The 27,199-nt window shown below is 40.7% G+C and overlaps 1 protein-coding gene across 15 annotated transcripts in view; it reads right to left on the bottom strand.

The window, feature by feature from the left end:
- NEB (nebulin) overlaps positions 1-26,827 on the bottom strand; it is a 104,725-nt gene extending 77,898 nt beyond the window's left edge. For all 15 annotated transcript variants that reach the window (XM_077784883.1, XM_077784880.1, XM_077784882.1 and 12 more), the window contains exons 1-37: positions 26,711-26,827; positions 25,888-25,998; positions 25,324-25,389; positions 20,085-20,129; positions 18,345-18,587; positions 17,876-17,983; positions 17,627-17,731; positions 17,221-17,325; positions 17,018-17,122; positions 15,746-15,850; positions 14,606-14,710; positions 14,325-14,432; positions 13,762-13,878; positions 13,022-13,123; positions 12,832-12,939; positions 12,633-12,737; positions 12,153-12,251; positions 11,819-11,923; positions 11,159-11,266; positions 10,350-10,661; positions 9,658-9,864; positions 8,891-8,995; positions 8,660-8,767; positions 8,187-8,498; positions 7,604-7,810; positions 7,217-7,321; positions 6,507-6,614; positions 5,995-6,306; positions 5,596-5,802; positions 5,042-5,146; positions 4,146-4,253; positions 2,890-3,201; positions 2,496-2,699; positions 1,932-2,036; positions 1,487-1,594; positions 806-1,117; positions 290-493 (exon numbers count right to left, since the gene is read on the bottom strand). In XM_077784883.1, the coding sequence (XP_077641009.1) occupies positions 290-493; positions 806-1,117; positions 1,487-1,594; positions 1,932-2,036; positions 2,496-2,699; positions 2,890-3,201; positions 4,146-4,253; positions 5,042-5,146; positions 5,596-5,802; positions 5,995-6,306; positions 6,507-6,614; positions 7,217-7,321; positions 7,604-7,810; positions 8,187-8,498; positions 8,660-8,767; positions 8,891-8,995; positions 9,658-9,864; positions 10,350-10,661; positions 11,159-11,266; positions 11,819-11,923; positions 12,153-12,251; positions 12,633-12,737; positions 12,832-12,939; positions 13,022-13,123; positions 13,762-13,878; positions 14,325-14,432; positions 14,606-14,710; positions 15,746-15,850; positions 17,018-17,122; positions 17,221-17,325; positions 17,627-17,731; positions 17,876-17,983; positions 18,345-18,587; positions 20,085-20,129; positions 25,324-25,356 (5,247 nt within the window). In that variant the 5' untranslated portion in view covers positions 25,357-25,389; positions 25,888-25,998; positions 26,711-26,827. The remainder of the gene's footprint in view (positions 1-289; positions 494-805; positions 1,118-1,486; positions 1,595-1,931; positions 2,037-2,495; positions 2,700-2,889; positions 3,202-4,145; positions 4,254-5,041; positions 5,147-5,595; positions 5,803-5,994; positions 6,307-6,506; positions 6,615-7,216; positions 7,322-7,603; positions 7,811-8,186; positions 8,499-8,659; positions 8,768-8,890; positions 8,996-9,657; positions 9,865-10,349; positions 10,662-11,158; positions 11,267-11,818; positions 11,924-12,152; positions 12,252-12,632; positions 12,738-12,831; positions 12,940-13,021; positions 13,124-13,761; positions 13,879-14,324; positions 14,433-14,605; positions 14,711-15,745; positions 15,851-17,017; positions 17,123-17,220; positions 17,326-17,626; positions 17,732-17,875; positions 17,984-18,344; positions 18,588-20,084; positions 20,130-25,323; positions 25,390-25,887; positions 25,999-26,710) is intronic.
- Between the last annotated feature and the right edge of the window lie 372 nt (positions 26,828-27,199).

Genomic DNA, 27,199 nt, shown 5'->3' with positions numbered 1-27,199 from the left:
AACTCAATGAGCAAATCAGCTAAGTGAACCAAAACAAGAGGCCTCGACTTTGCACTACCTCAGAAAGTCCTTCCCTTTCCCCAAACCTTTCTAATGCTTCACCTTTTGCCACATTGCACCCCATTACTGCTCCAACCAGAAAAAAAAGTGTTTTATCTCAAACAAGGAACATAAATCCCTGAGGTAAGAGGATGCAGCATTCCACTTGAAAACTCAGACCATGGAAGGACATAGAAAACATCCTGGGAAAGGAAGATGCTCATCAAAATGCAAACACAAGGAAACTCACCTGGTCCATGATTTTGGAGTTATTCTTTGCCAGCACCATGGGCATGGAGTCAGGAAGGCTCGTGAATTTGATGGTGTCTGGGTGCTGCCGATACTTCTTGTCACTCAGGATCTCACTCGCCCTCTTGTTCTTCTCAACGTCCAATGATCCAATTGGGGACCAGCCAATGCCCCTCAGCCACTGCAGGTCAGACTTGTACACATTCTGGAAGGACAGAAGAGGACACAAACAGCTCAGCAACCTCCTCACTGCAAGAAATCCTAACTTCTACCAATGGATATTCTCCTGAATGGAACATAGTCCACTGGGTCAACCCACCAGACACCCATTCAGTGTTTGGACCCATCCCCTAAGACTCTCCTGCTCTCAGCATTTGTTTTTCCCAATTGCTGGTTCTCCATAAAAAAACTTGACTCCATTGCCCTTTCCCTGCCACACAGCCTCCTCCTTTAATCTGGAACAGAACACAGGACACACCACCCAGTGGTGTCACACAGCCAGTAAAGAACAACTCACATCACTCTGCAGGTCGTACACTGTCTTGGCATGGACGACATCGTTTTGGTCGGGCAGGCACGTCCAGCGGTGCAGAGGGTGACGGTAATCGGCATCACTGACCAGCTCCTGGCATTTCTTGGCCAACACCACTCCCAGCATGTCCACAGGGCTGCTGAACCTTGTCTTGGACTTCTCAAAGTCCTTCTTGTACTCTCTGTCACTCTGGATCTTGGCCACGTGCATCGACCACATCATCTTGGGGTCATCCTCGATGTTCCTGGCCCCGATGTGGTGGCCCAGCTGTTTTCTGTATGCGGTTTTGTACTTGTACTAATGGAAGACAGAAGAAACAATTACCACTTCTTTCCAAGCTGCCATTTCAGTTTCTCTGTTGTTAATGAAGTAGTTAATCATGTTGAATCTAACATATTTTAACTTGGTTCTGTTTTTTCTGAAGTTTTTAGCATTTGTTATAACGTCAAGGGGATATAATGTGATTCTTCATGGCTATCATCTTTATATTATTGTATTTAATTTAATTAGCTTTACACCATTAAGAATTACACAACCTTTAAGGTGGGCAGCAACACAACAGTGTTAACATTTTATGTATCTCCTCCTGTTAAATAGGAACTATTTTCATCCAAGATTGTGTGCCCCCTCTGTGCCCCACTCTGATTTTCCCTCTGCAAGACCCACCTCACTGGCTATGTCTCGGGATGCCTTGGCTGCCTGGAGGGGGATGGCATCAGGAGGGAGGTCGTAGCCTTTCTTCTTCAGCTCTTCATATCCTACCTTGTAACGTTTCTGTTAGAGAAGGATTCAAAGGAATTAATGCAGATAAAACTCTCTAGAGAGTTTTTTAATACTATAACTTTCCACTTCTGTCTACTGAAAAGAAAGCATGGGTTTCCATACACAGCCTAATTAATTAAACTCCATACCTTCCTATTAATGACAGGTATTTTGTACCCTTGGATAAAAAATATTTTAAAATTACAATTTAAATGTTTTCTGACTATTTCATTGAAGATCAGAATTTTCTTTTAGTGAATGCATCAATTGAATTATTCCCAGAGCTCTCTATAGAGGTGAGTAATACAACCTTGTGATTGTCTATACCCAGGTTCAAATGCAAACTTACATCACTTGTGTTAATCAAGTTTGATTTAGCCAATAAAATTTCAGGCGTATCAGGCATGATGTGAACCTTAGTCTTGTCCTTGTTCCAAGCTTCCCTGTAGAGGATCTGGAAGAGACACGAACAAAAACCTGGTCTGATCCAAGATTCACCTACACAGCAGTAATTTCAGTTCACCTTTTCTCTGAATTAGCAAAGAAAAGATGTACTAAGCAAGAATTAGGGATGTAAACAAGATAAGATAGTAAAATCAAATAATACAATGACTTCTTACTGAAATAGAGCCTTTTTTTCTTCTTTACATCCATGTAATGCCAAGGAAACAGCATTAAAACAACATATTTACATACTGCCTACTAAAGGTCTTATTTGCAGTTATGCTGAATAAATCATCTGCAATCAAGATCTTCATCTTCTGAACAAGGCACAAAGAGCAGTGAGGCCCTAATATAAACACCTGCTATCTGTATATTTTAAGTGCATGTTGTGAAACAGAGATCCTTTTTAAAATGCATATTCATGCATTCATTTATTGAATCCCACATTCTTTCTCTAGAGGCAACTTACATCACTCCTATTTTTGGCATTAGATTTTGCCAAAACAACATCCATGGCATCTGGGATACTTGTGAACTTAATAGTGTCTGGGTGCTGCCTGTACTTCTTGTCACTCAGTATTTCAGAAGCTTTCTTGTTCTTTTCAGCTTCCAGAGATCCCAAAGGACTCCATCCAATGCCTCTGAGCCACTGTAGATCTGACTTATACAGGTTCTGTTAAGGGTGAAAATCAAAACCATAGCAGATTATTTCACTGTTCATTGATTAAACCCTATGAAAAGTCTGTCAGTTTAGCTCCAATCTGATCTATACTGCTATCAAATGTGAGTCATCAAAGATACCTTCCAGTCAGCAGTAATTATTTGGCATGGAAATAAGTGAAATAAACCCACAGGGAGCTTACATCACTCTGCAGCTCGTTGACCCTCCTTGCCTCGGTGACATCGACCTGGTCTGGCAGACAAGTCCAGCGGTGCAGAATGTGTTTGTAGTCCACATCACTGACCAGCTCCTGGCACTTCTTGGCCAGAAGGAAGCCCAGCATATCCACAGGCATATTGAACTTGGTCTTCCACTTCTCAAAGTCTTTCTTGTACTCCCTCTCACTCTGCATTTTAGCGACTTGCATGGACCACAGCATCTTGGGGTCATCCTGCAAGCTGCGGAATCCGATGTGATGTCCCTGCTGCTTGCGGTATCCTTCCTTGTACTTGAACTGCAATGGCAAAGGTGGCACCACAAACCACAGTGACAAACATGTAAGTGACACAACACCAATATATTCCCTCATCTTAATGTTCCTCATGAAATTACCCTGGAAGTATCCAAGACCAGGTTGGATGGGGCTTGGAGCAACCTGGGATAGCAGAGTGTGGCCCTGCCCACAGAAAGGGTGGAATTGAATAATCCTTAATGTCCTTTCCAACCCAAAGCATTTTGTGATTCTATGATTCTATAAGTAAGCAACTTGTTCTGGTCTCTCATGTAAAGTTTCAGCAGCCCCTTGACTAATGTGTATGACTTGGTGTCATACACTAAGTCAATGCTCTCCCTGGGAAAGAAAGAGTCCTTGGAAAGGAAGAGACTGTGGCAATAGGAATGGTCTCCTGTGCCCTCTGACCCAGAGCTCCCTAATACTGACACACTGAAACATTTTGATGAGTAACATCATCAACATGAAAAATTATGAAATACAAAGATACTTAAGCCCAAGAAACATTTCCTAATGATTAATAAAATACCTTTGAGAATTAACAAATTCTCTATTCCTAAAGATAAAAGAAATGCAGTTGTATTTGTACCAAGTTATGGTAACAGCAGTCCATGTGTCACCACATCTGTTTCAGAGATGTAATGAGTATTTCTCTGGATAGGCACTGGGCTCAGCTAATTGGACCATATTTGCTGCTGCTCTGAAAATGAAGCAGCCTAAAGAGCAGAAAACTCCTCAATTTTTATGACCAGCCATGAATGGACCAACCTTTGGGCTTGTTAAAATGACAGAGAAACTCTTGTTAAAGTGGACACAAACAACTCAGGCAATGCTGGTTTTGACTCCAAGCCACACCTTAGCAGAGAGGTGTATCTCAATTTACTGGGACTCTGTAGGTTGTAACAAGCAGGTCAGTGCATGTCATACTGAGTTAAAATGCTGCTTACATCACTTGCAATGTCCCTTGAAGCTTTGGCAGCTTTCACTGACATGGCTTCAGGTGTGAGGTCATAGCCTTTCTTTATCATTTTCTCCCAGTCAAGTTTGTAGAGTTTCTAAAATTGAAAACAATATTAATTAAAACCAGTAATATGTATGTCACCTGTTATTTAGATACACTAATAATCCAAATTCTGGTCACTTCATAGGCTTCAGTGATGAGAGAAGGGCTGCTAAAATGGGAACTGAGACAGGAAAGTGATAAACAAGGAATACTGGTCTTCTGAGGCTTAGGAGAGGGACTAAATAGTTTGTCACTATTCAGCAGCTTCCTACTGTAGCTTATCTTGATTTGAAACCTATCTGGAGAATTTGAAACATATACATCTGAGATAACTGAACACTTTTTGATTGCCTTAGCAAAATTTTAATAAGGTTTTCATGAAGCCATTTAACAGTCAAGCCAGTTTGTCCACATTTGATTTTAACTACAGGCATTCTTAAGTCAAATATTTGCCTCTGAGCAAAGCAAAACCTGAATGTTTTCTACTGGCACAATTCTCCTATCTTAAAGCAGAGAGAAAAGCTGGAATCACTGCATCGACTTCTTCCCATAGGTTAGGCTAAAAATATACACAATTAACTTGTAATTTTATAGTAAGGAATTTTTAACATGACTGAATTCTATGCAAAGCATAGAGTATGGACTATGCACTTCCAGACTTCAAAAGCAGGACTTGTATTTTCCACACATTACAATGCAATTTAATCTGTTAGTTTTCTAGCCTGAAGCTGGTACTTATTTTCCTCTGAAAATATTACCCACATGAAATTCTTGCCTGTGTTCTGAATCTCCAGTAGATATTAATTTAAAATGTTGATAAAATGTATCAAAATACTCTACCTGACTGTAGTTTGTCTTGTTCTGTTTGGCTTGTAGAATATCTGGTGTGTCTGGCATCACATGGACCTGAGTTTTATCCTTCTCCCAGGCTTGGGTATAAGCATGCTATGGACAGAAAGTTACATCAGATGTGTAATGACATAAATGACAAAATGACAAAAATTACATAAATGACAAAAGATGGTTCTTCCAGGGCTTTCACCTTTCCATTTGGATATGAATGAGTGAAAAGGTGAAGGCGCTGACTCAGATTATTTTACGAATGAATGATCTAATCCAAAATCACCTAAGTTATTGTCCAGTCTTGCTTATAATGAAAGCAAACTATCAAGATTTTCTATGAAAGAATGGGTTGAATAGAGGCTGGAGAAAAATGAGAAAAGATTTCTTTAAGCAATGCTGTTTCATTGAGTGAAAAAAAGATGAAAGGAGCCTGTGACAGTTGTTTTTCTCAGGTGAACGCTGCCACATAAAGGTGTGATAGAGATTTACTGAGTGGTTATTGGAATGGATGAGATGTGAATGCCTACATAGCTCTTCCCCTAAATACTCACTTTGTTCATGATGTTTGCATTCTGCTTTGCAAGGACCAGGTCCATGGCATCGTTCTGTTTGGTGAAGGGGAACTTGCTGGGGTGCTGGCGGTACTTCCGATCGCTCGCAATCTCCGTGGCTTTCTTTGATTTCTCCACATCCAGAGAACCAATGGGACTCCAACCAATCCCCCTGAACCACTCCTTGTAATCCTGCTTGTACTCATTCTGCCAAACAGGACACAAAAGCAAAGCTGACAATGTACAAACAGCCCATACAGAACAATCCAGTTCTTTCCAAAACACGGCTGTGATGGAAAAACAAAAGCCACAAAAAGAAGACAGCTCATAAAAGATAATCCTGTCCTTTCCAAACTGAGGGTACGACGTAAAAACAAAAGTCACAAGAAGAAAACTTACATCACTTTGGATCTGGTTCATGTTTCTGTACAGCTCCAGACTCATGGCATCTGGCAGGAGCATGTACTGGTGGATCAGGCGCTTGTAGTTGGTGTTGGTGACACGGTCCTGGGCCTCCTTGGCTGCCACCACGCTGAGGGTATCAGAAGGTGTCTGGTAATGAGTCTTGCTCGCCTCATAGGCCTTCTTGTACTCCCTGTCCGACTGCATCTTGGCCACTTGCATGCAATGGACAAGTTTGGGATCATCCTGGAGGCTGCGGAAGCCGACGAGTTTCCCCTTGTCTTTTTCATACCCTAATTTGTATTTATACTGAAAAAGAACAGAAACAGAGACTTTGATTCATTGAGATTTGAAATTAAGGGGAAAATTCTTCCTTATGAGGTTGCTGAGGCCCTGGCACAGGATGCCCAGAGAAGGTGTGGCTGGATCCCTGGAAGTGTCCAAGGCCAGCTGGAGCACCCCTGGATAGCGGAAGCTGTCCCTGCCCATTTTTCCTCCCAAGAACTTACATCACTGGCAATATCCCTGGAAGCTTTGGCAGCTTTGACAGGAATAGCATCAGCCCTGAGATCATATCCTTTCTTCCTGGTTTCCTCAAATGAAGATCTGTACATTTTCTACAAAAGGAACAAGAAGCATCTTTTAAAAAAGCAAAAATTTATGTGTTTTCCACATGCACAAATATTGGTGAAAAGTTACACCTATAAGGATGTCACGTTAAAAAATAAAGAGATCAAAAAGTCTATTTCTGCTCACATGGCAGATGTGCATAATTACAAGCAATACTTTATTTAGCATATGCAGATTTAACAACTGGCTACCAAAATCTGTCTGTAATGTCATCTTTTACCAAAAAAAACCAGGTGCTACCTGCAATTTTGAACCTTGTACAAAACTTTGTGCATGGAGAAATAAAATAATCAATAATAAAATAATAAATCCAGTAGCAAACATGAACAGTACTCAAAGTCTACTGTATTTCATTAGCAATAGTTATATTTTAATGGTCTTCATGAACACTTCACAACCTGACTACAAACATGGCTTTTTCTTAGCAATTCTGGGTATCTAATTTGGGGAAGGAAGCAGGGAAAAGGAAAATTAATAGGTTTTGTGAAATTACTACAGGTTAGCAAGGTGAGACTTTTGCACGCTCTCATCTTACTTATTCCTAATCAAAAACTAAGAGCAAGGTCATAGCTTTACAAACAATACTCACTTCACTTAAATTGAATGCGTTTGCTTTTGCTAAAGCAATCTGTGGAATATCTGGGGTGATGTGAATTTTCTTTTTGTCTTCTTCCCAGGCTTGTTTGTACTTGTGCTGGAATGATTAAAAAAAAATGAGAGACCTGAACATCTGTTGTTATTATCAAATAAAACTATTTAAAATACTTTTTCCACTTGAAATCCAAACTGCCATGACTATGATGTGTTACTACCACAACAGCAACGTTTATCTTTTTATTTTAGCACTTAAAGCACATTCATTAGCTACAAAACAAAATCACGTTTTCTAAAGCTCTGCATACAACAAGGTTGACTATTAAATCAGATGTAGATTGTTGCCCACTTCTGAAATGAATTCTGATGAGCACTTTCTTACCTCATCCATGATTTTGGCGTTATTTAAAGCCAAGACCATGTTCATGGAATCCATAGGAACAGAGTACTTCAATTTGTCTGGATGCTGGCGATATTTCTTCTCACTCACAATTTCCATGGCTTTTTTGTTCTTCTCAGCTTCCAGGGAGCCCAGTGGGAGCCACCCAACACCCTTCATAGTTTCATCATACTCTGCTTTGTATTGATTCTGCAGGTAGAAAGTAAATAAAAACCAATATGAAAGATAAAATAGTTGATAAATTTGGAAGTACAAGATAAAATGTATTAAGGAAAAGTGAAGCTTTTCCTGTCTTGGTTTGCACGTAACTATTACTCCTGAAGAGCCTGATGGAGTAAATATTCATAAAATTGCTTATTTCTAAGCTCAAATTCATTAATGAAATATTTCAGAGTCTAGGAAAAATAAAATTGCTGTAATTGTTGAAAAACATGTATAATTTACTACTTTTTCACAGACACCTGACCTAATTCCACTAACAAAATACTATTTCTCTTACAGTGTTTTTTCATAAGCTAAACATCTTTCAGTTCACATTGCAGAGGCTGAAGAACATCTTACTTACATCACTTTGTAACTGCATCATGTTTTTGGCCAATTCAATGCTCATAGCATCTGGCAGGACATTGTAGGTGTGGATTAAGTTCTTGTAGTTTGCATTTGTAGCCACTTCCTGAGCCTTCTTGGCTGCCACCACGCTGACCATGTCAACTGGAGTGTGGAAATTAGTCTTGGCCTTCTCATAACCCTTTTTGTACTCCCTGTCAGATTGCATCTTGGCCACCTGCATGAAGTGCACCAGCTTGGGGTCGTCCTCGAGGCTGCGGAAACCGATGTGCTTCCCTTTGGCCTTCTCATAGGCCAGTTTGTATTTATACTGAGAGCAGGAAAGAGAAAGAACAGCAAAAACCTCAATTAGAAAATGCAATATTAAGCTCTGTTTTATCACTGAAAAAAAAAACCCCAGATCACAAGATCTCAGGTTTAGTCACTTAATTTAAATAAAGTCACAGAATGGCATCATGCAACAAGACTCACGTCACTCGCAATGTCCCTGGAGCTCTTGGCTGCTTTTATTGGAATTGCATCTGGCTGCAAGTCATAACCCTTCTTCTTGTCCTCCTCCCATCCAGCTTTGTAAAGTTTCTAAGGTCAGATGTGAAAGAGAACAGGTGTGATGAAGGCAGAACTCTGAAGTGAAATATTTTCAAACAAGGCATTAAAATGACAGCGAGGCACTGGAGGCCCGCGGTGAGCACAGCAACTCACATCACTCATGGTCATCTGGTTCACTTTGCACTGCAGAATTTCTGGGGTGTCTGGCATCACATGAATGCTGGTCTTCTCTTTGTTCCACTTATCTGTGTACAGCCTCTGCAATTACAAAGGAATTGTTAGCATTGAAAAGGTATTGAACTCATAAAATAAGAGTTTGCATTTGTTCTGCTCATTTGCAATAAATAGTATTTCCTAGAAATATTATTAGCACCAGAAATAGCCTTCAGAAAGCTGCTGAGGAGCAACATTATCTTCCTCCTTTCTTTAGTATTTTAAGAAATTTTTGAAGTATGTTTTAATAATTAATAAATATTGAAGATGAAAGTTTCCCATCTGTGCTCTTCCATGCATTAATGGGAAGCAGAATTTATTTTCACAGACATTCTTTCCATGGAAAACAAGGAATAAGGATCACTGGTGTCCTGGATAACTAGAGACAAGTGTAAAGAACTCCACTTTACAGGACATTTGTACAAAACTGACAGAATTCAGTTTTCTGCAGCTCACTTATTGTGAATACGTCCTACAAAAAAAAGGATTATTAAAGCACTATAAATCTGGACAAGAATTCTTTAATCTTTAGAAACAGAAAATGAAATGTCCTTCGTTATGAGCAGTCAGAGGCTTACCATGATCTCTCAGAGCCCAGTCTTAACCAAGGAACTACCACACCCTCTGGAAATTTTAATAATTCCAGTGGGATTGCACCTTGCTCCACAACTTCACAAGACAAAGATCCAAATCCAACAACTTCCCACCTTGTTCATGGTCTTGGCATTTTGCTTTGCCAGCACTTGTTCCATGGCATCCATGGGGATGGAGAACTTGAGCTGGTCGGGATGCTGGCGGTATTTCTTCTCACTGAGAATCTCCGTGGCTTTCTTGGCCTTTTCTACATCCAGTGACTGAATTGGGACCCAGCCAACTCCTCTCAGCCAGTTATTGAAGTCAGATTTGTACAGATTCTTTTCAGAAATAAAAAAGAAAAACACAGTGAGGCAATAAAAATTAGTGTCTATACACATAAAACAGGTGAAGCCTTAAAACTTCCCCTGGACATTCATTTTTGAGGGGAAATTTAGATTTAATGAAAATTTAAATATGATAGAGTCAGTATTTAAGAGAAATAAAATTACAGTAATTAAAATCTTACTACAGAAATACATTATTTAGTAAAAAACCTCTAATTTTCTGGAAATATGCCAAATATGGAGAGATATAAAAAAAGTTGTACTTGCTAGGTAAGTTTCCTAGAACTCAATAGCTGCACATAATTCGGATAATGTTTGGAAAACAAATGGCTCCAGGCCAGTCACTTACATCCCAACCTACTCTTAATTCAATATAATATATACTGGATTATATAAATTAATTATTCAGACTTAAAAGATTAATGGTGTCACAGAGTCATGAGGAGAATTAAAAATGGAGCTGATTATTGATGACATACATCACTCTGAAGCTGCATCACATTTTTGGAGAGCTCCAGGTTCACAGAATCAGGCAGGAGGGTGTAATGGTGAATTGGCTGCTTATAGCCAGTGTTTGTCACCACTTCCTGGGCTTTCTTGGCAGCTGTCACGCTGAACATATCCAGAGGAGTGTGATATTTGGTCTTGGTGACTTCATAATCCTTCTTGTATTCCCGATCCGACTGGATTTTGGCCACGTTCATGTAGTGAACAAGTTTGGGATCATCCTGCAGGCTCCGGTACCCGACCTGTTTGCCTTTGTCTTTCTCGTAGGATTCCTTGTACTTGTACTAGAGACAAAGGAAAAAAAGCTTTTCCCACTTGGAAAAGAGAAAACACACTTTGGATGGGTTTAGAACACTGAGTTTTAAGGTCCTAATGTGAAGTTCATTCTAGAACCTAATAAATGGTTTTAATGTCAGCACAGGATCATTTAGGTCAAAAAAGAAGAAGATTATTGGATTTTTCAGCTTTTCTTGATACCTGGTACATATCTCAACCCACACCTGTAGCTACAAGCTCTCCCTCACCATTGTCATTAACACAGGCTTGCAAGTGCCAGGGACGTTCAGCTTTTAATTAAGACTATGGTAATAATCAATTACTGAACTGCCTCACCAAACAATTCAATATCCCAATATTCAATTGAGAATGTTTAAGAGAGGAATGATGAGTCACTTGTAACCTTTTGCTAAAGCAGGAGTACAGGTGTCCAGCACAGGTAAATCATAATAACTAATGGAATGCAGGAGGGGTGTGTGTTCCACTGGATGTAAATCCTACTTACATCACTTGCAATATTCCGAGAAGCTTTAGCAGCAATAATTGGAATGGCATCTGGTTTCAGATCATAGCCTTTGGCAAGGGTTTTCTTCCAGTCTGCTTTGTAGTTAGCCTTGGAGGGGAAAAAGGGAAGAGTTTGCAGTGTCAGGAATGGCAATTCTAATAAAGACTTTAATCCCATGTTCTTGTTACAGGAGATTTTATTACAGGAATTTAAATACCCAGTTTCATCCATGTAATCTCAAGGAAAAATGTTAACCTGTACACAAACTACACTTCTATTATAATGAATAAACCTGCTACAAAGATAACCATGAATTCCACAAGCATTTTTACTTTTTATTTAGAACAACTCTATCAGTGGCATTTTTTGGCCTTTCTTATGCAAAACCCTTTTTCATTTGACTGAACCTTCAGAAATTTTTTCCTGTTAGCTTCAAACTCACTATTTGTGCTCCAAAGGAACTGGAGATAGCAGCCTGGCTGGGCTTTTTTATCAGTCTGGTCAGATTATTAAAATTCCAAGGCTATTAAGGGAGATGTCAGCTTTTATCTCATTCCTGGAAGGATGATAATGCCACCAAAAAATTTAACATCACAAAAGCAATAAAACTGATACCATCAGTGGAGATCTTCATGGTGTTGAAATTCAAAATATACTCACATCACTGATGTTGTAGGCATTAACTCTAGCCTGGATGAACTGGGGCACATCAGGAGGGAGGTGGTACTTGTGAATAATTTCTTCCCCTTTTGATTTATACAATATCTGCAAAGAAAAAGAAAGGAAGATATTTAGCAGCCCAATTTATAGACTGTGAATTGAAAAACTATTTTAAAAATCTGATTTCCAGGTGATGTTCTGCTGAAATAAAATTGTGAATACACACAGCCACCTACACAATTATTTCAGGAGTGCTCTTAAAGCTGGAGGATGAAGTGAAGGTGGGCACAGGGCAGAAATTGGGAATGTCAGAGCGTTTCCAAAGTTTACTTACATCACTCAGCTGTTTGCTGTTGATTTCTGCTTGCTTTTGTACTGGAGAGTCGGTCACTGAAGTGAATTTGGTTTGATCAGGATGCTTTTTGTAGGTGTACTGAAAGAAGATTTAAAAAATTTGTAGAAAACACATACAAAGTATTTTCCAAGTATTGATAAAACAAATAAAATTACTAATAAATTAAGTACTTTTAAAGTATTAATTTGAAAAAATATTGATTTAAGCAGGTGAATGCTTGAGGTTCATTCTTCATTTTAGTACTACTGCTCCTATTTTATGGGTTTACTTGTCATAAAAAGGATTGTGCTATATCTGTTTTGATCACTAGATGTCACAAAAGGCCCTAAAATAGAGATGAAAATGTTTTTTTTTTTTTAAAGTCACATATGGCAATGAGGCCAAACTCATTATCATTGATGCTACCAGGGATCACTCAGTTAATTTTTCTGTGGTGAACAACTGCTGTCCTGTACTCACATCTTTACATTGCTCCAACTTCTTGATTGCTTCATACTCTTGAGTTATGGTCTGAGGGAAGTAGCACTTTGTCTTTTCCTCCTCATAATCTGCTTTGTAATTTTTCTAGGAACAAGAGCAACATTCAGTAAGGAACTACAGCTGAGCTTTGTCTGAGCTGCCAGAGTGATGGGGAAAACAAAACAATTGCCACACTTACATCACTTTTCATAGCTTCAACCTTCATGCAGTGGATTTGATGAGGATCCTCAAAGCTGCCCAAGTAGTGCCCCAAAATATTCTTCTGATATGCATCTTTATATTTAATCTGCCAAAATAACCATGAGTTGAGAAGCAAAAGTAATCAAGAGGGTCAGTAGTCTAGAACAAACCCCAAGTGAAATACCTACATCACTAAAGTTCTTCAGAGCAGCATCAGTCTGGAATTTGGGTGTCTCACAGTAATTCATCTTGTTTCCTTTGGACTGTTCATAAGCTTCTTTGTATAATTTCTGCAAATCAAATAATACCAGATCATGCAGGAGATTTCACTGCAAGTCGCCCCCACCATGTTAAAAATTACAAGAGTAAAACAGAGAAACAGTTCCAAAGAAAAGCTTTCCCACAGGATTGAGAAACAGATGGCACTGTTTTCCCAATGGTCTTTAAAAATAGCTTTTTTTAGGTTTCTAAGGGAAGACAGAAAGGTCTGGCTAATGGTTCTTGAACTTCTGACACTAAGAAATAGTCAATCTCTTTTCATACAAATAAAAGAGGAATTAAGAAGACTGTCACAGTGAATAACCTGAATATAATACTAAAATATGTAAAAGCACTATATATATTATCATTATTAGCTGAAATTCCTTAAAACAGTAAGGGAAGAACTGTCATTTTGTGATTCATTATCCACAAGGATCTAAATGAACTATACACTAATTAGCCATCCATGTGCCACTGCTGCTGCTACTCCACTCATCTGTGGAGAATTCAATTCTTTTCCTGAATTGTTCTGGCTGATGCTATCTCATGACAAATATGGGTCTACAACACTAAAAATACTACAAAGGAGAAGCCTTGTGAAGAAATTATGAGTGTGGTTTCTGGTACATGACTGAAAATGATGTAGCTGTACATTGATAATACTCACATCACTCAGAATATTTCCTGCAGTTTTTAATTGCTTCAGCAATGGGTTCTCTGTAGCAGGGAGCACATTATAATCTGCAATAGCTTTCTTCTTTTCATAGTCTGCTCTGTATTTGAACTTGAAAGGATAAAAATAAAAAAGAGGTTTTTAAAATCACTATTAAAAGCCAAATGCTCACTAACCTGTGTGATTGCCCAGAGAAGCTGTGGCTGCCCCATCCCCAGCATGGGGCAGGGATTTGTTTGATGTTTGATGAGTTGCTGCATCAAATTCCCAAGGCCAGGTTGGATGGGACTTGGAGCACCCTGGGACAGTGGAAGGTGTCCCTGCCCTGGCAGGGGTGGCACTGGGTGGGCTTTAAGGTCCCTTCCCACCCAAACCATCCTATTGGTGACACGAATCTATTCTATTATATAATCTTCAGCTTTCCACGAAAAATTCCCCTGTTATTTAACTTATGGTGGCAAAGGACCATGAAAGGTCTTGCCCAAACAATGTCAGCACAAACTTGTGGGAGCTCAGAAGTGCTCCCAAGCTGAGCAGGTGGCACACAGCTCCCTCACCTTGCTGATGTTTTCTGAAGCTCGTTTGTTGGCTTCATATTCTGGAGTTTCAGTCTGCATGAAGTAGATTTGGTCTTTCATGTTTTCAAAGTCTTCCTGGTATTTCCTCTGTTAGGAACAGAGACAGAAAACAACACATTAATTAAATTTAAATGTAAATTAGACACATACAACAGGGATTATTTAGGAAAAAAGCAATGCCACAAATGGAGCCTCAGTATTTTCCAAATGAGCATAAACAGGGATAAAACTGTTGAAGATTTTCTGCAGGATTCACTCACCATACTTAGATTTTCTGCATTCATTTTTGCAACTGCCACATCATAGCATGGAGTTTGACTCCACTTGCCTTTGATTTTGTTTTTATAGTCTTCATGGTAAATAACCTATAAGCAAAAAAAACAATAAAACTGAATCTCCAAGACACAGCTGCATTTTCACCTGACAGATTCATTTTTCAAAGCTGTCTTTTTAAAGCTGCTTCATATTTGACACCTGCCTTATAACTATTTTAGCAGTTATGGTCAAAAACGCCTTAAATATTATTTAGCCAAACCATTTCAGTGTTAAGTCATTTCCTTTAGTACCTTCCCTGACCTAAAAAGGTTAATAAATCCTCTCTAACATATTTCTTTAGTTCTATTTTCTCCCTGGTCACATAATATTAGGATATTGCCCATCAAGTCAGAATTTACTGGGATTGCTGCTGGAACTGGTTACAAGCAAACCCTCTTATTTAGCTGGTATTTGTGATTTTCATTATTTATTCAAGCTCACAGAAATAAGTATTAAAAGTTTAAAGAGTTTGTCTAACAACAAAACACCTGCCTGAGTTTTGACTCAGTGGTCCAGGTGCATTTTCAGCCACAGTTGCATTACTTTCCATAAAAAATAAAACTCCTCCAATGTTTTAACACTGCTGAAGAACATATATGCCAAAAATAATATATTTTTTAAAATATATGTTTTATAGTTTTGGAGATACCTACAAAGCTTATTATTCTATTAATTTCAAAGAATTATGTTACTGATCCTTTTTTTCCATGTTATAAAATTTTCTTGATGACAATTTAGCTTTTAAGCTAAATTCTGGAAGTACAAGATTCAAGAAATTTTCTCTACATTAATTATATTACCTTACAAATGGGTTCAAAGTGGTTTCTCCACCATGAGTGAATACTGTAATTCTCTAATCTTAAAATGTATATAATTTTCAATACACAGTAAAAAAATTTTATAAAAGAATAAGAGTAGTTAAATTCTGAATGGAATTTAAACCTGACATCTGCATTACAAGATTATGCAATTTGGCCCAGATTTCTCCAGCAAAAATTGGTCTTCCTGTGTGTTTTGCCTTTTCCTTAGGTCTCTTTTTGCCCCTCTCCCTGCAGGAGTGGGGTTTGGGCAGAAGTTCTACTCACATCACTCAGCTGCCGTGTCACCTTCTTGGCTTGTTCCACATCAGGGGGATCTGGCAGAGTGGTGAATTTTGCTTTCCTTTCATCATGCCCCTTTTTGTAGACAATCTGAAAGGATGGAAGAAATAAACATTTATTTGAGCGTGACAGCATTGAAGTCTGCTACCACCACATCAATAAAAGGAATTCTGCCCACAGCCCCTGAAGCAGGAATTCTTTAATCTGTGTATTATCAGGGAACTTTGGAACCTCTGCAAAATTCACTGAAATCTTCAAGTGAGAGCTGCAATCCCCTGTTGAAGAGTTCTGTGTATCTAAAGATCAGCAAATCCCAGTCCCACCAGTTCCTGACTTTTAGAGGCACTTTTGCAGAACCACAAGGGTGAAGTGGACTTGGAGACAACCCTGAGAGTTTCTGCATTTGGGCAGTTACTCAAGGTCCTCTTGCTGATTAAATAAATGAATTATTTTATTCATTCCTAGCCCAGCATCAAATTGCCAGTGGATTTATACTCCAATATGCTCTACTTTGTAACACCAAGTACATATTTTTCTATGAAATATCACTACTATCAGAGCTATCAGTGCACACTCACCCTTTTTTTCTGTTCCACTGTGAAGTTTTTCTATCTAATCAAAGTCCATGGTACAGCCCAGGTTACACCATAGCATAACAGCCTTTGGTACCTGTGGGAGTCCAGGACATCCCTCTGGCTGCCCTGGCTGTCTCCAGACCCTGGCAGAGGGCTCGGAGACCTTGGCATGAAGACAAAAACACCTGTGGCTTCCATTTTAGCCCATGGAAAAAACTGACAACTTTGTGTGAGGAATTACAAGCCACAAGGGTTTGAGCAGTGTGGTAGCTGAGTTAACACAGGGTGAAAAAGTAGAATTTTGGGGTTTTTAGAATGAGGTTCAAAGGGAAAAGATGGAGGGATTTGGGTGTGTCCTGACCTCCTTCTTCTTGCCCTCCATGTCTTGCTGTGATGGTGACACTTTTCTATTGTTTTAAGGTAGAGACACACTGTCTAACATAGATGATAGATATTGGCATGTTATTGTAAACATGGCACACATAGGTTTTGGTATCTCTGACCTGCTGGCCAGAGCTCAGCAGGTAGAGAAAGAATGTTCTAGATAAGGGAAAATAACCTTGAGAAGATGATCCTGCACGTTCAGACTCCTCCTTTGGCTGCACAGGAAAATGAGGACTTTTACACTCTTGGGGTCACCTGGACACCACAGACCCCTGCAAATCCCTGCCATGATACTCACATCACTCAGAGTCTTCTGAGCCTGTGCCACCCTTCTGAGCTCTGGACTGTCATTGTAGGGATAAAACAATGTTTTGTCTGCATCCCAGTCTTCAGTATAGAGTTTCTACAAGAAAAATGCCAGAATGCTCGTTATTAATTAATTTTTGGCTTTGAAAGCTTAATTTACTTCAGCTGCTTAGATCTGTGGTTAGCTTTTCTTACCTTGCTGAACAAAGCTGTGTTTTTTATTGCATTCACAAGCTCTGGAGCATCAGGGGGAAGCAGGTACTTGTCCTTATTCTCCTCCCAGTTCTGTTTATATAATACCTGGAAGGAAAGATCAGCAAGTTGGTCACTCTATCATTAAAAAAATATTTACTTCTGAGAATAAACTGCCTGCTTTAAATATTTTTTTTTTCAAAATCAAAGTCTCAGAGTAGTAATATCTGAACAGAGCAACTGGAAATATTTAATATTATATTTATATTTGCCTTACCAACTTCTCTGTTATCCCTCCTGTGCTTCTAAATTGTTGCATAAAGGTTGTTTTAGCACCCTGAGCTCAAAACATTGTCCTTATCAGCAACCTCAGGCTCCACCAGTGTTGGGAAAGTCAGAGGGCACCGACCTTGCTCACTTGCTGTGACACTTTCTTTGCATGTTCAATATCCATGGCCTTTTCATCCACGTGGCAAATGGTTCTGGCAACTTCCCCAGCCATGCGGTATTTAACCTGGAGCACAACAAAACCCATTGATTCCACAGCAAAACTGACTGATTTAAAAAAAAAAAAACAACAAAATGGAATAATGACATTTTCACCCTTCATATAAACACCCAGCACCTGGATGAACTGAGAAATGCAGTTGTTACCCACCTCACTGAGCTGGTCCTGCACTTTCTTGATCCTCCGGATTTCTGGGGTATCAACTGTGGAAGCATATGGCTTTCCTTTTTCTTTTCTAAATTTTTCCTTGTACTTGTTCTGGAAAAAAAAATGATAAAAATAATTAAGACATATCCCTGAGCTCTGGCAGAACTATATAATAAATTGTTGCCATATTTACTTGGTTAGGACAGGAATTTGGGACAGATTATTCAATAATATTAACTAAAATTATTCAACGACATTTGCACTTCTGCTTACTTTAGCCAGCTGAGTTTATTCCATCTGACACAACAGAAAAAGTCCATCTCTAACTTGGATCACCTCTAATTTATTATATTCTCCCCATGAGCTTAGTATTGACAAACCCAGATATTTGCAATATAACTATCAAGCAACCCCTGTAAAACATTTTCAAAGCTGGTCTTCCTCAAGAAATAAGAGATAAGGGACAACCGACCTCGCTGAATAAGTCCTTCATTTTATTGCTGTGTTCCAGGTAAGGTGTCAGAAACTTGGATGGGTCCACTTTTGTGCGGATTGTCTTCTTCCTGATGGGAGGGGCTGCATCCTCCCTAGAGGGCTGGGTGTGCTCAGCTGTGTAGGTGGTGGTCGTGGTGGTCTCAGGGACTGAGTAGTCTGTGCTGATGGTCTCAGGGACTGAGTAGTCTGTGCTGATGGTCTCAGTGATCTCAGTGACCACCTGGAAATTAAAAAAAAAAAAATCAATAATCACTTGTTTTATAGCTGTAAAATTTCATTAGGATAAGAGTTTTCTGCCCTGAGCTGGTCTGCTGAGCTGTGTAGGTGGTGGTTGTGGTGGTCTCAGGGACTGAGTAGTCTGTGCTGATGGTCTCAGTGACCACCTGGGGATCAAAAAAAAAAAAAAAAATCAATAATAATTTGTTTTACAGCTGTAAAAGTTTGTTATTTAAGTGTTTTTCACTGCCCTGAGCTGGGTGTGTTCAGCTGTGTAGGTGGTGGTCTCAGGGACTGAGTAGTCCATGCTGATGGTCTCAGTGATCTCTGGAAATTAAAAAAAAAATCAGTAACACTTGTTTTACAGCTGTAAAAGTTCATCAGGATAAGAGTTTTGACTGCCCTGAGCTGGGTGAGCTCAGCTGTGTAGGTGGTTGTGGTGGTCTCAGGGACTGAGTAGTCTGTGCTGATGGTCTCAGTGACCACCTGGGGATCAACAAAAATCAATCATCACTTGTTTTACAGCTGTAAAAGTTCATTAGGATGCGTGTTTTTCACCCCCCCAGATGGTGAAAGGATGCTCTGCTCTCATCCAGATCCTCATGGAGACAGAAAATCAGGGACACTTTTCCTACTGGGATTACCATTGTGCTCCCTGTATATCACCCACCCTAAAAAAAACCCACAAGGAATGAACTCCCTGGCTGATTCCTGCATCAAACTCATGGAATTATTCTCCAGAGGGTCTGGAAGAGTGGGGCTCCAGCTGCCTCTGCTCTACATGCATTAATTTCCAATCAATTTAAATGCTTTATACACTTACTTATCAACATAGTCATGCTGCAAGCAGTAATTTTAATACTAAGATATTAAGGATATTATCCTTAGTATTAATACTAAGATTCTAATGAAAAGCATCTAAAAATAATTATCACAACTAAAAAATGTACCCCAAACCCACCCAAATAAGTGTCAGGTTTTATTTCATACCAATTAGCTTTATAAAAAATTGCCTTTAAAACAGAATTCATGAAGGTCAGAGTTCTGAGAGTTATTTGCATCAATGAGACAGAGCTGAAAATGCATCAAGATTTAATAACTTCTGCTTCTGCATAAGCCCCTGCCATAGAGAATATTTCATGATAACACAGCAGAGAGTTGGGTTATAGCTGTTTCAGAGGTAGAATTTCAAATTATGGCAGTCACTCCTTGGTGACCCAAATATTTGTTGCCACTACATGATGAAAAATCTGCAAAACTGTAATTTTTCGGTAAAATTACACAAGGCGAAGGGAACAGAACTGATACATGTAAACTGATCTTAGATCATCACACAGCAGGGACTTGAAGCAAAAATAAAATATTAAGCAGCAATTGTTCACTGATATTTGTGTGCTTAGCGTGAAAAATTAAACCTCAAAATACAAAAGGCTGCTCATTTAGTGTTTCAGGTTAATTACTTGCATTTATGTGCTACATGCAGCATGACAGGGACCTTTACCTCATGTGGCTCACCCTCCTCAATAACCGTCTCCTCAATGTAGTACTTTGAAAAAAAAATAAGAGAAAAAACATCATTGTTAAGCCAGATCAGCAAATTGTAGCTTCTGTGAAGCTGTTTGAAAACACATTTCTGGAGAAACAGGATTTTAGTTCACAGGTGCTTATGGCGTCACTTGGTAACTCTGAATATCTGTTCAAATTTTGCATTAATGATTGGATTTTTATTCCATACATTCCCCAACTAATAATCGCCCAGATAATTAATGAAATATTGTTACCTAATTTTACCCACAAGAGGGACAACATTGATGACCACATTAAAAGCATCAGCATTTAAACCCCAGGATTTTCCTGTTTTTTTATCTGGTGACACTCATGACTGTTGTGCTCAGGATTTCTCCTACAAGGACACCAATAATTTCTGGCTGCTGGTTTAACTTTGTTGCTGACCACAACTCTGAGCCTGCTGATTTTCCACCCATTTTACTGCCCATTATCCCCCCATAATTTATAATCTCATAAATCTGGGGAATAAACCACAATGGGACGTGTCCCTAAAGCAGACCAGGTACACAACCTTCACTGGTCTCCCCTTGTCCAGCAGCTGTGAACTCATTATAACAATTAATGAGGTTCATCAGCCATAGATTGCTCTTGATAACTGAGTGTTCGCTTCTCCACACGACCTTCATGTCTTTCACGTGTTTAAAAATAACTTCTCAAAGGATTTGCTCCACAGCCTTCCCAAAGAACGGAGCGAGGCTGACCAGCCTGCAGCTCCCTGGATCTTCCTTCTTGCCTTCCTTGAAGACCAAATCCAGCTGAACATTGCCCATGGATATAGAAGTGGAGTTCGCAATGTTTTAAATAATAACGTTGTCTGCTCCTGTTTTCACCTTCAGTATATATATATATATATATATATATATATATATATATATATATATATATATAATTTTTTTGTTTGTTTGTTATTTTCCTCAGTCAGGAGCTCTGTGTTCCTCCACCCTTCTGCTGTTTGATTTCTGCACTTTGGGCTGAGCTGTGTGCTCAGGGAAAATCACGCTGAAGGATCACTCAACTACCCTGGGTGCCTTTGCTGCTTCCCATGGGATTTTCCCCGAGCAGCCCCAATTCTTCCCTTCGAAACTCTGGGATAATTCCATTTATTTTGCTCATTGCTCCCTGTACATTCAGCTCCGTTGACCCATGGTCACTGCAGCCCTCGATCTTTGCATTTCCCACCAGTTCTGGCTTGTTTGTGAGCACCACGTCCAGTGGAGCATCTTTTCCAGCCGGGACAAGAAAAAGGATTGGGGAAAGGATCTGGGAGAGGATCTGGGAGAGGATTTGGGAAAGGATCTAGAAGAGGATCTGGGAGAGGATCTGGGAGAGTATTTGGGAAAGGATCTGGGAAAGGATTTTGGAAAGGATCTGGGAGAGGGTTTGGGAGAGGATCTGGGAGAGGATTTGGGAAAGGATCTGGGAGAGGGTTTGGGAGAGGATCTGGGAGAGGATTTGGGAAAGGATCTGGGAGAGGATCTGGGAGAGGATTTGGGAGAGGATCTGGGAGAGGATCTGGGAAAGGATTTGGGAGAAGATCTGGGAGAGGATTTGGGAGAGGATCTGAGAGAGGATTTGGGAAAGGATTTGGGAAAGGATCTGGGAGAGGATCTGGGAAAGGATTTGGGAGAGGATCTGGGAAAGGATCTGGGAGAAGATCTGGGAGAGGATCTGGGAGAGGATCTGGTAGAGGATCTGGGAAAGGATCTGGGAGAGGATCTGGGAGAGGATCTGGGAGAGGATCTGGGAGAGGATCTGAGAAAGGATCTGGGAGAGGATTTGGGAGAGGATCTGGGAGAGGATTTGGGAGAGGATCTGGGAGAGGATTTGGGAAAGGATTTCGGAAAGGATCTGGGAGAGGATCTGGGAAAGGATCTGGGAGAAGATCTGGGAGAGGATCTGGGAGAGGATCTGGTAGAGGATCTGGGAAAGGATCTGGGAGAGGATTTGGGAAAGGATCTGGGAGAGGATTTGGGAAAGGATCTGGGAAAGGATTTGGGAGAGGATCTGAGAAAGGATCTGGGAGAGGATCTGGGAGAGGATCTGGGAGAGGATTTGGGAGAGGATCTGGGAGAGGATCTGGGAAAGGATCTGGGAGAGGATCTGGGAAAGGATTTGGGAGAGGATCTGGGAGAGGATTTGGGAGAGGATCTGGGAGAGGATTTGGGAAAGGATTTCGGAAAGGATCTGGGAGAGGATCTGGGAAAGGATCTGGGAGAGGATCTGGGAGAGGATTTGGGAAAGGATCTGGGAGAGGATCTGGGAGAGGATTTGGGAAAGGATCTGGGAGAGGATCTGGGAGAGGATTTGGGAAAGGATCTGGGAGAGGATCTGGGAGAGGATTTGGGAGAGGATCGGGGAGAGGATCGGGAGCCGCAGGAGCGGCTGAGGGAGCCGGGAACGGGCTCGGTCCGGGGAAGGCTCAGGAGGGACCTCCTGGCTCTGCTCAACTCCTGCCACGACCTGCAGCCAGATCGGGCTTTGCTCCCGGGGAATAATCGAAACAGCACAATAGGAAACAGGCGCAGGTTGTGCCAGGGGAGCTTTTTGTTGGGAATATTTTTTTTTAAATATTTATTCCCCGCCCGGCACTTCCCGCCCGCGGCCGCGCGGCGGCGCCGTCCCGCGGAAATGGCGGCGGCGCTGAGGGGGCGGCCGGGGCCGCGGCTCCCGCTCCGAAATGACGGAAAATCGATTTTTAAAGACACTGCTGCACCAACAGCAGCCGCTGTCTGCGGGATGTGCTTCACCTGCACCAGGAGGAAATGGGGAAATGCGGGGTTTGTGTTGGAAAGGCTCCTCCGAGCTTGGGGTCCCTTCCCGCAGCTGCGGGAACGGAAAACCCTTTGAACCTAAAAAAAATTGTTGTTAAAATTTAAGCCCTTTTCTGAGGGCTTTTCCTCAAAGTTAGTTCAAGGGACCAAGCTGTACTGCCCAAGCTGTGACATACTGGGATGTTCTGAGGTGATTTCCATGCTGGACCCACCTTTGACACCTTCCACGAACCTCCCACAAAACCTTCCTCAAACTTTCTATAAAACATCTCACAAACTTTCTACAAATTCTTCCATTAAAAACCTCCCACAAACCTTCTACAAAACCTTCCTCAAACTTTCTATAAAACATCTCAAAAACTTCCTACAAAATCTTCCATTAAAAACCTCCCACAAACCTTCTACAAAACCTCCCACAAACCCTCTACAAAACCTTCCTCAAACTTGCTACAAAACCATCCACAAACTTTCTATAAAACATTTCACAAACTTCCTACAAATTCTTCCACAAACCTTCTACAAAACCTTCCTCAAACTTTCTACAAAACCGTCCACAAACTGTCTATAAAACCTTTCACAAACTTCCTACAAATTCTTCCACAAAAAACCTCCCACAAACTTTCTACAAAACCTTCTACAAACCCCCTGCGAAATCTTCCACAAAATTTCTACAAAACCTTCCGAAAAGCTCAAGTAACTCGGCAGGAGATGTTTGCACATCCCAAGACAGCTACAACATCAAGTATTGGCTCATAATTCCAGAGGAAGGTAAAAAATAGCATTTTAAAATCCTCAGCAATATCTCAGCCACTCAATAGTTTATGATCATGTCCTTCTCCTTCAGAAGATGGATTGCCGATAGGTTTAAAATCTTGGATTGATAGAGGAATTAAGAATATTGTGGAAAGGCTTAAAATTGTACCAGATGCTGTTGTTCCTCTTTTATTTAGCATCTCCCCATGAGTATCCTAAGGGAAGCTACTAAAGCAGTGTCGCCTCAGCCCAAGGGATGTGGTTACAGCAAGGTGGTCTTTGAAAATTAAAAACAAAGGATTAAATGGGGCTGTGTGAACAAAAAGCCCAAAATACCATGCCGGAATAAATAAACAATGAGAGCAAAATAAATATTCATTAAAAAGAGCACACAATGCACAGGAACTATAAAAGCAATTGTAAGTAACATGGAATAAGTAATTTAACGAAGAGTTGGTGTCATTGTAGCTAGGTAGTAAAATGTCTTCAAAATTGGCTTTATGAGCGATGTTTGCAAAATGCATTTAACTACTCTGACTGGCAAATAATTTGTCTTTACTTCATTCACTATTTGAAATATATAAAGCTGGCAGTGCCCTCACACCACCCGAAATCACAGCGTGGTGGAAATGAGTTGTATGATGTTTACATTTATAATCTCCTTTTCCTCAAACACCGAGTGACTTTTTACAAGACTTTGCGTATTTCATAACACGTAAGTTAATTTCAGAGTGGTAGCAATGCACCAAATAAGACCACACTGTTAATTTTGTGTATTGTTTCAGTAACAAAGTTGTTCCCGTGGCTCCAGCTGTAAGTTGCCCAGTTCCTGAGGAATTTTTTATTCCGTTTCCTGAGTTTAAATGACCGACTGGCAAATGAATCAATGATGCACCTCCATGGACATAGAATCATGGAATCACAGAATGCCCTGGGTTGAAAGGGATCTTAAAGGTCCTCTATTCCACCCCCTGCCATGCCAGGGACACCTCCCATTATCCCAGACTGCTCCAACCTGGCCTGGGACACTTCCAGGGATCCAGAGGCAGCCCCAGCTGTTCTGGGCACCCTCATGCCACGGCCTCCCCACCTTCACAGGGAAGGATTCCTTCCTGATACCTAATTTAAATCTACCCTCTGTCCGTTTAAAGTCCTCCCCCCTTGTCCTGTCACTTAAGCCCGGCTCCATCCCTGCAGGGTCCCAGGCTAAATTGGTCTGTGGTCCCCTGGTGGCACAAAGCTGCTGCATTTCTGCAGAGGCAGGGCTAGAAAGGGGCTTCCAGAGCCATCTCCAGCATGGATTGAGTGACAGAGGGAAAGCCAGGAGGGAAAAGAGCTGGCCCAGTGCATCTATAATTATGCAGGGAGTAATCAGAAAACCTCGCACTGTGAGTGTGGGATGGTTCCAGTCCTTATTTAAACTGAGAAACTATGACAGGAGCCAGGAGACTTTGCTCCTGCGAGAGCAACTGTTGTTGTTGTTGTTGTTGTTTTAGTGATGAAACTATTTAATAGATGTCTAATCATCCCTAATCTTCAGAGAGCAAACAGCAACCTCTGCTCCTGAGCAGCATCTCAGTGAGGTGATTAATGGATGCAGTCACAAGGCAGGAAACAAACATTTCTACTCTCACATTTTCTTCTTACCTCCACAACTTCCTCATATTCTTCTTCCTCCATTCTGAGGGTTTGCTTCTGTCTCTCCCCCACTCACTGGTCATGCAGCAGGTGAAAATGTGAATAAATAGTATTAGCCCATGACTGAAAGTACCATGAGAAAGTACAAGTCAAGCTCATAAAGCCCTTGGGGTCATGGTTAGTAACTAGTCAGACCCTAAATAAAGTTGGGATCTGGCATTACTTGGACTGTTAAGGAAAAACATTGGATTAAGTTTCAAACATATTGATATAAACTATAATTCTGGACAAATACCTCATTCCAGTTATAACACCAACACTGGATCCAATGAAAATAAAATAAAAGAGATAAATAAAATAAAAGAGATAAAGAAGAGATCTCTTGAAACATGATGTGATATTTTCATTACAACAGAATTATTTGAAGCATTTTTTCTTTTCTCTGTGACTATTCTACGCTATTTCATTATATCATTCAAGCTCCTGTTTGAGTGGGAGATTAATATTCTATTATATTCATTCATAAGTAAGATCATAATGTGGAAAAATTTTTAAAATATTTTTTTAAGTGACCTTAGGTTAATGAGGCAATTTCTGTCTTCCCAGCATCAGCCTACAGAGATGCTCTGGGGCTGTTTTTTTTTTTTAAACTCTTGCGGGTTTTTTCTCTCTGTTTCTTCAGACCTGGAAAAGATGAAAATCCATAGAGTTGGCTGAAGTACAAAGCACAGATTATTGTCAGACCCTTTGAACTAATTAACTCACACACTGATTTTGCTGTGAGGCAAAGCTGCAATTTTCCACCAGCGTCTGCAGCCCTGTTTCTAATGTTGGGAGGGGATGAGGCTTTGGAACAGCTGCTCCTGAGTCCAGGGATATTTGCCGTGTAAGCTAATCCTGCCAACTGATGGGGCACTTGGGTTGAGCTGGCTAAACTGCAATTCCTTCTGAGGCAAGGGAAGTCAAGTCATGCAGGTTAAATATAGGAACACGGAATACTGGCCCTTTTTAGTCCCAACGGGCTGAGAAAAATGGCCAAAAATCAATTGGGAAAACCATGTTGTATTCTATTAAAATAAATGAAGAATAACTCAAATAACGAGGGACGAGTCGTGGGACGCAGTAGGCAGAGGTGTGTGAATAAACTCAGGAAGTGGGGCTTGCATTTAAACACAACCTCTTCAACCTGTCACTGTTACAACCTTCAGCCACACTTCCAAACCCCATTCCAGGTCTTTTCCTCCTCCTCCTCCAACCCGCAGCCGGTTATTCAGACAGAAAACCTGACTTCCATGGGCAAAGCACAACAAGTATTCCCAAAAAACTACAGAATGGGGAAACAGCTCAAGATCCTCTTCTAAAGAAAAGAAGAGAAATGCATTTAAAATGTCCTTACCAGCGACATCCAGTAAATATCCTTTGGAGCAAAGGCTCTCCAGTCCTCCCTCCTGAGCAGCACTGGGCGAGAGCGAGGGGGTTTGGTGGCTCCCGGTGACACGTGTGGCCCACACAGCCAATCTGGCTCCAGCCCGCTCGAGTTTCATCCCTAAATATACTCGGTGACCCCGAGGGAGGGCACCTGTTCTCAGCAGCATCAGGGAAAGGGAGCCGGGCACCTCCGTGCTCCTCAGGAAACCCAAAACACACCAGAGCTCGGCTGGAGCTCACCAGGGCTCGGCGAGATGGAGCCCCAGGCAAAGCCAAGGGAGTGCTCCAATGGAAAAAACACAATTCTCAGAGTTGATAATGACATTGAATTTCAGCTGATGGAGGCAGTTTCATTCCTATGATGTGCCTGAATAACCATCCAAATTCAAGAGTCTCTGAACTTGAGGAGTCCACACCGCAAACTCAATTTTAATATAAACATGTCTTTCATTTCACC

Source organism: Lonchura striata, chromosome 8, assembly GCF_046129695.1.
Source record: "Lonchura striata isolate bLonStr1 chromosome 8, bLonStr1.mat, whole genome shotgun sequence".
Lineage (NCBI taxonomy): Eukaryota > Metazoa > Chordata > Aves > Passeriformes > Estrildidae > Lonchura > Lonchura striata.
The sequence above is the reverse complement of the archived record's forward strand: the minus strand, read 5'-3'. Positions and strand labels throughout refer to the sequence as shown.